The sequence below is a fragment of the Bos indicus genome, chromosome 22 (genome assembly GCF_029378745.1).
Source record: "Bos indicus isolate NIAB-ARS_2022 breed Sahiwal x Tharparkar chromosome 22, NIAB-ARS_B.indTharparkar_mat_pri_1.0, whole genome shotgun sequence".
Classification (NCBI taxonomy): domain Eukaryota; kingdom Metazoa; phylum Chordata; class Mammalia; order Artiodactyla; family Bovidae; genus Bos; species Bos indicus.
Window position 1 is genome coordinate 17,005,525 of NC_091781.1, and position 9,010 is coordinate 17,014,534.

A 9,010-nucleotide genomic window follows, 5' to 3' on the forward strand; every position below is an offset into this window, starting at 1 on the left:
ACAAGAAACCATGCCTGCCAGTGTCCCCAGCAGCCTGCACAGTGCCTGACACATAGCAGATATTCATGAAGAGTCAGAGAGGGGGAAGGGTGAGGGGATAGGTAAAGAGAAGGAAGAGAAGTGAGAAAAGACAGAAGAGGGGGGGTGTTGAATGAATGTCAGATGCTGAGATCTAAGGAGAAAAGAGGGTCAGGACCGAGGCTTGAGCACTGATGGACTAGCTGGAGAGAGGGGGAGGCATGTGAAGATAGAGGCAAAAAAGGATGAAAAGGGTGGAGAAGAGAAAGGAATGGAGACGCACGACTAGAGAGGCACGTAAGTGATGAGGCACGGAGACCAAGAGAACGTGCAGGCGCAGAGCCCTGGGGAAGAAAAACTCACTCAACGCTGAGCTTGCGGAGGGAGGAGGACCACCCGCAGGATACTGCCGTGTTTCTATGGAGACGGGGATGCTCTGGGCGGGAGAGGAAACACTGTACACGAGAGAGGAGGCAGAGGGATGGGGTGGGTTTTCCTCCTCCCTAGGCTCTTTCCTCACCCCTGCCTCAAGCTGGAGATTCAGGACCAAGAATGGGGAGGTGGGAGTGCACTCCCCCGACCCCTCAGAGCGCCCTGGGGATGCCATCTGCCACTTCTTCATCCCTGGCAACTGACCTTCCTCCTCTCTCCAGGGTCCTGGAGGGTCTTGGAAAGTGCTAGGGGAATATGGGGAGATGAATGGGTCAAGCCCTCTCCAGAGGCTCCTTCTCTTGTCCTGCCCCATAAATGATAGAGCACCTCTGGGCTCAGTTCTGGGTCTTCTCATCAGTTTCTATAATGTCTAGCCCCGGGAATTTCCACGTCTACAGCTCCCACATTTATATCTCCAGCCCTGAGTGCTCCCTGAGTTTTCTTCCCTATTTGGGTTTCTCAAGGGCATCTTCAAACTATGGAACTCTTTCAACTCACCAAGCTCATTCTTGCCTCAAGGCTTTTTGCATTTGCCATCCCCTTTGCCGCAAACTCGTTTCCCAGCCGTTAAATAGAGGCGGCCTCCCCTTGAACATTGTATGGACTAGCTGTATGGAGAATTGTCTTGAAGAAGGCGAGCACAGGAGAGGGGAATGAAGGCCTGCTCCTGTGTGTGTGTGTGTAAGATCAGAGTGCTGTTGAGGCGCCCTGTGTCAGTGTGAGGAACACATCCTTGGGGATGTGCGGAAGGACTGTCCTATTGGAAGGTGGGGGATGAGACCAGAAGAGGCAGAACTCAGGCAGGGAGGAGTCTGTGCTGTGGTGAACGCTTTCTCACATATGGTAGTTGAAGGAAGGAGATGGCAAAGCCAGGGGTCCCTACCCACCCTGGGGACTAGCTGTGTCTTGTAGGCAGTGGGTAGAACTGACTACCACCCCCACCTTGTCATCACTGTCATCTTAAACTCAGGTCTAGCACCCTGTGGGCCTGGCATGGGGTCAAGGGCCCCCTTGCTCCAACCTGAGCCTTTGGGAGCCTTTGCGTCTCAGACACAGTGATGCAGTCTCTGTCGGACTGTCAGACACTAAAAAGGCAATGTCACTCCAGCAAACACAGTCAAAAACTCTCACTGCCAGGAGGGGGAGATCCCAGCCTGGAGGTGGCCTACTGAGCCTGGAAAATGGCACTCAATAAAAATTTGTTGAGTAAATGACAGAAATAGAAAATAAAGAATGACGAGGATGAGGGAGTGATGTGCCAAGATACTAAAGGGAGATGAAGGAGGTGACCCTGGTTTGCTATTTTCCCCTGTCTCCAGGAGGGCTTCCTGGAGGGGTTGTTGATCTGATGGGGCAGGCAAAGGCCTTGCGTTTCTGCTCACCAGGCATGAGGCCCTCCTAGAGTCTAGTTTCTAGGTCGGTGAGGGATTAATAAGCTCCTGGGTTGATGGGTGGAGTCGGGGTGCGGGGTCCCAGCCTACGGGGGGCTTTTGGTGGTCCTCAGGCTCTGGGAAGTAATCAACCCCTTCTCTCTTGCTTCCTGACCTGGCGGTGGGCTCGGCCCGGCGCCCCCTCAGCTCTGTGCCTCGTGTTGGGCTGCATGATCTTCCCCGACGGCTGGGACGCCGAGACGATCCGAGACATGTGCGGGGCCAAGACTGGGAAGTACTCCCTGGGGGACTGTTCGGTGCGCTGGGCGTACATCCTGGCCATCATCGGCATCCTCAACGCCCTCATCCTCTCCTTCCTTGCCTTCGTGCTGGGGAACCGGCAAACTGACCTGCTGCAGGAAGAGCTCAAGCAGGAGAACAAAGGCGAGTGGGCGTGCTTGGCGGCGGCTGCCGGGTGGGGCGGGACACCTTCCGAGTCAAGGGAAGCCCAAGTAGGAGCCCTTACAGAGAGGCCGACTGCCTTGGAGACAGTTTGAGGTTATCCCTCAATCTAAACATTTGCAGGGGCCTGACCCAGCAAACCCTACCATGAGTATAAACCCAGGAGAAATGTGCATAAATGCTCTTGGCAGCAGTTTCAAAATCGCAAGCAACTAAAAGCAGCTTGGAGGATGGATAAATACATGGTGATGTAGTCACATCACGGGATTGTTTACACGTGTGGAAATGAATGAATGCCAGTTTTAACAATGAATGGCTACATCCTAGAAACACAGTATTGAGGCAGGGGGACTCAAATTCCAGAAGATGACAGAGTGATAATTTTTTAAAGCTAAAAACTAAGTAACACTACACTAAATACAGTTTAATATTGTATTTAAAAACAAACAAACCAAAAAACCCAAATGATCAATACAGAAGGTAGGATGGTGGTTCTCTGTGGTCGGAATGGAAGCAGAGAGGCAAGGATGTGAGGTGGGGGACAGGTGGATGGGTACACATTATTGGTGAGTTAAGTTCCTGCATGGTGAGCCTACAGATGTTTGGTACAGTATGCTTTATACCTAGTACAGTACACATAAACCTCCATATGTATCAGGTAACATTAATATAAAAAAGAAATTGACACCACCAAGGCCAGAGGCTTAACCACTGTTATCAGATGCTTACTTATGTATCTACGTACATCCCTTTATGAAATCCATGTTCGTGTCATGTTGATACAGGAGAGGCATCATGGAAACAGATCCCTCCTCAGATTGCCCTTGGTGCTCAGTTCTAGAGCACATCTTTAAGACCTTTATCATTTTATGGAATGCTTAGTGTTACGTAAGATGACAGAATTGTAGGTTCTTAACCATTCTCCTTGTAGGGGCTGTTAGGGAGGCTCCCTGTTTTTTCTTTCTTTTTTCTGTTACTGGGAAGGTCATTACAAGAATGACCGTCCTGGTCTTTGTTTTCTGTTTTCTCAGCGTCTTTCCCTGAAGTGGAATTGCACACTCAAAATTGTAATGATAATTCCAGATTGTTTTCTAAAGGAAGATCCAGCCTCTGACCCAGGGGCCCACACTGCCCCTGGAGAAGGCGGGGACACTCTGCCTGTCTGGGTGCCTGTTTTCTGCCTTGAGAAATCGGATTTCACCGTTTTCTTAGTCTCAACCTTCCTTGAACTGCTGGCAGATGCTGGATCTATGCTCAGCACTTACCTTTAATTACGTTCATCTGAGTCTCTCGTCTATAAAATGGGCATAATGATAGTGATGGTTATTAGCTCATTTGCCAGGAGGTAGTCTGGTATTGTGGTGTGAATACACCTGGGCCATGATGGCAAATTGTTTGTGTTCGAAGTAGGATGAGCTAAGAAATGACTTTACCTCTTTGAGCCTGTTTCCTGCAGTACCTAAATGAAAACGGTGGACAAAAGAGAGTAAGACTCAGGTCCTTTTTATCCCCTGAGGATACTCAGAGACCTGATCTGTGGAGGTGTCCATCCTCTTCTCAGTATAATGGGACCTGGATACAAGCAGGCACACCAGATGACCACAGGAACACTTGCCCTGGTGCTAGGCTTTGACTCCCCAGACTCTACCCAACTCATCCCACCTGCCCAGAAGAACCCCTCAGAATTGTCTTCATGAGATGAGACCAGGGATGAGGGGAGGCCCTCCAGGTTCAGAACAACCTTTTCATTTCATCCTTCTGAGAAGCTTCCTTCTACAAGTCAGACGTTTCTCATTTTAGAGGAATCTGAGTGATACTGACTCATGTCCCAATCCCTGTTCTCCATGAGGTTTCCTGCTCTGAGGAGAGTGATCCCCTCCCCATGATAGGGAAGACTCAGCCTCCAGTCTAACATGTCTTAGAGGTGACTATTAGAGTAAGAGAAAGAAGAAAGAGCAGATTTTGTCTAATCATCAGCACTTCCCCAGCTGTGGTTTGTGTAAAAATTTCAGAATGCCAAAAAATATTGAGGATTTTGTAGCCTATTTCACGTAATGTAGGTTATGTAAATTTAATGTGTTTTAAATGAAGGTTACCATATATTAAGCATTTAGTAAATTAGAAAAAAATTAAATTGGTTGCTAATACTTTCACAGTATATAAGTCAAATCATTATGCTGTACACCTCCAACTTATACAGTGCTGTATGTCAGTTATATCTCAATAAAACTAAAAAAAAAAAAAAAAAAAAACGACGGTGTTGAGAAAGGTGCCACCTTACAGGGCTGTCCGGCAATGAAGCAAAATTATGCCTATGAAGGGGCAGGTGGTGAAAGCTCAGTGAGAGCTGTCACTTGTCACAGCTTCCCATTAGGCAGGCACCGTGACCATTTTATAAGTGGGATGGCCGAGGTCTGGAGAGGTCCAGTAACTTACCTGAGGTCACCTAACTGGTGGAGCCAGGATTTGAGCCCAGGTCCAAGTCCGAAGGCCAAGTTCTTCCCTGCTGGCAGGCCCCCTTTCAGAGCCCTCCTGAGCCTCTGAGCCTCTGAGGCTCCTGTCTCTGGAGTCACAGACGCCTGGTGCTTTCTATGGTCTTCGTGTGAGGTCAGAGCCTGCCCTCTGGTGGCCGCTTCCAGAAGTGCAGTACAAAGACAGACATGTGGCCTTTTGGAGGGGGTTTGGCCATGTGGGTCCCACTCAGCGTCCTCTCCTCCTTCCCCAAAGCGCCCTAAAAATGACATAAGGGAGCCCGTTTGCCTTCCTTCAGCATTTGGGGATTTCCTTCCCTCACTGGGCACTCAAGGTGAGTGAGCTTCACAGCTCAGTTCTGAGCCAAAGCCCTCTGGAACAAAATTAAGCTCTGCCGTGCTGGCATTTTCACCGTGTACTATGTGCAGAGCCTGGCGTGCTGCAGTTCATGTGGTCACAAAGAGTCGGATACGACTGAGCGACTGAATTGAACTGAGAGTCCTCGGCAGGCATCATTTATGTCTTTTGACCCCTCAGAATCACTCTGAAGAAGTAGGCTATTATGTCCGTTGTACAGATGAGGAAATTGGGGCTCAGGTTGAATGAGCTGGCTCAAGGCCTCCCAGCTCATCAGGCCTGGTGGCATTTCAGAACCTGTGCAGCTCACCCCTCCACCCAGCTCTGCCCTGAGGAGAGGCTGAGGGAGCCCCAGTGCCGGGCGGCCTCTGACTTTCTCCAATTCTCTGTTTCTCTTAGATTTTGTGGGCTCTACAGTAAGCTCTGTGTTGCGGCCAGGGGGTGATGTCTCCGGATGGGGAGTCCTCCCGTGTCCTGTTGCTCACACACAGGGACCCTGAAGGCCGGAATCACAGCCCAGGAGTTGATCTGCCCTCAGCTTGTCCTGTCTCCTGCCCTCTCATCCCTCCATTCACGCTCCGAGGGAAGACCCCGATCTTGGACTGACCTCACCTGCTATCTGCCTGCGAACTCTGGGCTTTGAAGAGAGGTTGGGCCTGACATGCAGCCTGGGGGAGGGGAGAGGCCCTGCAGACCCTGGGGGTCTGCACTTCCTTCAGCTGACCTAAGGGAGCTGGCCCCCAGCCCCTGGCCACCTCCTCCTCTCCAGCCTGGCTGGGGCCCTGCTGAGTCTCTGGGGAAAGAGGAGCTGTGGCTCCCCACCAGGCTCCCCGAGTCTGGGGGGCTGCGGCCTGGCTCCATCCTCGCCTCCTCTGGTCCCCACCTCCTGCAGAAACTATTCAAGATACTGCTCCAGGGCAGACTGGACTCTTTCCTACCTTTTTTCTTTTTTGCCAACAACGGTTCCATCATCTCCTTACAGAGCTCCAGGCACCACCGGCCTCCCCGAGGCCCCTCTGCTCCAGCCTGCTTCTAGCTCTCCTGAAGGAATCCGAGCTGCACCAAGGGAGAAAGCACAGGGCCTCCAAGTCTGCTGCTGACTGGGGCCCTGTCAGCGCGGACTCTGAGCCAAGACGGGCCGCTCTGGAGGCTGCGCTGACTCCTGTCTTGGTGGCACGTGGCTGCTGCAGGCTGGGGCTGAAAGTGGCTCAGCCTGGGGCTGGCCGTCTCCTCCCTGCGTGGACGGCTCACCAGGGACTGGACCTTGACCCTGGCCTGTTTTGTACAGCATAGACTTCTTGGCCCTGTTGTCAGGGTTAGGGGTTGGGGGAGGGGCCCATGAGTGGGGAATTAGGGGACGCCTCACCCCTCTGCCCCATCTCATGTTGTCCCCCCTACCCCTTCTGCCAAGGGCAGAGACTGTCTTGCCTCTTTGATACTTTTCTGCATAACTTGAACTTGCAGGTCACCTCTGAACAGGGTACCCCCTGTCCCCATCCCCAGGCCTTGTAACCCTGTCCCCACCTCTTCTTTCTCCCTGCCCACCTCTCACCTTGTGGTTTGCCCACGGTCTCAAACTCAGTGGGCACGCTTGGAGCCGAGGCATGAGTGAATGTGTGTGTGTGTGTGTGTGCGCGCGCGCGTGTGTGTTGGGGGCAGATGAAGGGTCTTCTTTCTCTCCCCTGCCCCTGGGAGCACAGGATAGAGACTGCAGGTGTGTCTGACCTCCCGTCACTGCCTGGGGGTCCTGGTGGTAGAGCCATCTGGCCTGGGGTGTGGATGGCCCCCTCCAGCCCCCTGTTGGGTGGCTGCTTAGCTTCATCTTGTGTGCCTACTTCTGTCTTCAGGTACCTGCTGCCTGGCCCACTGTGGAGGGGCAGCGGGAGGCCCCTGCAGTCTTAGTGGGGAAGCACGTGGTCACCATGTCATGTCGGCCTCAGCTGAAGGAGAGAGGAAAGCAGCGAGTGCCATGTGTTCACAACCTGTGTTCATTTTCCCTGGACCTGGACCTCAGAGTTAGGGCTGCCAAGAGACCCTAGAAATCCTCTGCCCGAGTCCCCCAGCTGGACCCTAACTGGAATCAGATGCTCGGTTCTGGGAGGATTCCTGAAACCTGGAACGTGCTCAGTCCTGATCCCTGCCCTCTCTATTCCCTCCTCCTGGGCAAACACCCCCCCTCCCCCCTCCCCCATGCTCGGGCCCCTGCACTGTGCCCCTCCTCCTGCTCCCCCCAGGGTCCCGCGCTGAGTGAGAGGGTGGGGGGAGCTTGGGGGGGGGGGTGCAGAAGTGAGTTCCTTCAAGATCCTAACCAAAGCCCGATGTTGGAAGCCATCAGGAGGAGGGAACAGGAACAAGTGATTAGAAATGGGAAGACAGACACAGGGGAAAGAGGAGGAGGCACAAAGATTGGGAGAAGAGGGAGGGATGGAGCTATGAGAAGGAGATTGAACGAGGTATTACAAAATACAGAAAGAGTGACCAGAGACAAGGCAGGACAGGAATGGTAAGGAGGCAGAGGAAGAGGTGAGTTGCAGGGGGCCAGGTGCTGGGGAAGAAAGGAAGGGGAGGGCAATGGGGAATGGGGAGCCGCTGCCACCCGCGGGAGCCACAAACCCCTGTGCGCTGCTGGCAGGAAGCTTGGGACCTAGCTCCTAAGAGGCAGAGGTGGGGCCCAGGCAGCCATGCCCCACCCTGTTGGGAAGGAATTGCATCTAGGTGATTGCCCAGCAGGTTAGCGCCACTGGAGTGGGTTAGTGGTAGAGAAGGGGGTGGTTTCCTTTGGAGTGGTTGGACGGTTTCCCTGTCACCGTCCGCCCAGCCCCCTGCTGCCCTGACTGAGGGGCAGTGGGCAATGCACCCAGGAGCCTGGGGTTAGGAGGAGAGTGTTGGTGGGACTGAAGGAACACCAGGGTACCTTAGGGAAGGGAAGGAGGCTGGAGTGGGTACCAAACCAAAGTCCTGTCCCAGAGGCTTCAGCAGAGGTGGGAGCAGAGCAGGAAGGAGGTGCTTCAGCAAGGCCCCTGGTGAGGCTAAAGCGGCAGCGAGCCAGGACCCAGATGGCTCTCCGGGGCCAGGAAGCCACCACAGCGAGGACGTTTGTGTTTCACCTCACTCATACCCGGCAACTTGGCTTAAGCCTTTGGGAGGAGGCGGAAGCAGAGGAGATCGCCTGTTCCCAGCTGAAAGAGGCTGAGCTGGGGGTGAGCGGTCCACTGAGGCACTCCTCCCCTCGCCATGCCTGGACCAGAAAGGGATTCCTCTGCCTGATGCAGGACTCTCAGGAGAGGCCAAGGCAGCTCCAACCTCAAGGGGGTTCAGAGCACTGCTTGCTCAAGTCCTTCCAGGTCTCAGGATGTGAGCACTTTCCTCTTTGGGGATCAGTACCATGGGTAGGTTCAAGATCTTTTTCAGGCCTGTTATAGCCAAGAAGTTGGGAGCTTTTAGAGAAGGCTGTGTGGGGAAAAATTCCTGCCTGGCTGCCTGTTGAGGTTCCTGCTTGGGCACAGGGGACTCACCCTTCTGCAGCTCCCAGTGTGAACTGAGGGAAACCAAAAAACCCTCTCTTTGGAGAAGCTGGGATCTTCCTGGCACGAGAAACTTCCGCAGGCCCCTGCCTGGCTCAGGGCTAGCCTTCAGGTGGGACTGGAGTTTCCTGAGAAGGGAACAGGGAGCCACAGTCCTCCCCTGAGCTCTGACCAGCAGAGGGCCCGTGCTGTGTGTCATTAGGATAGCTTGGTGTTGTCTACAACCATTAGTAAGTTCTGTCTGAATGTGTCCTCGCTGTTCATCGTCCAATTTGGTAACATTGATTTTGGTCCTGACCCCTTCTGCTGCTGCTGAATTTGAGCTTCAGTGCAGGTGGAATGATGTTCAAATAAAGACACACTTTATATCACCCA

At 53.3% G+C, this 9,010-nt stretch overlaps 1 protein-coding gene across 1 annotated transcript in view; it reads left to right on the forward strand.

Moving 5' to 3' along the window:
• The window catches only part of LHFPL4 (LHFPL tetraspan subfamily member 4), a 31,455-nt gene extending 22,445 nt beyond the window's left edge, over nucleotides 1-9,010 (forward strand). The window contains exons 3-4 of the mRNA XM_070776280.1: nucleotides 2,028-2,264; nucleotides 5,511-9,010. Of these exons, the coding sequence (XP_070632381.1) occupies nucleotides 2,028-2,264; nucleotides 5,511-5,611 (338 nt within the window). The 3' untranslated portion in view covers nucleotides 5,612-9,010. The remainder of the gene's footprint in view (nucleotides 1-2,027; nucleotides 2,265-5,510) is intronic.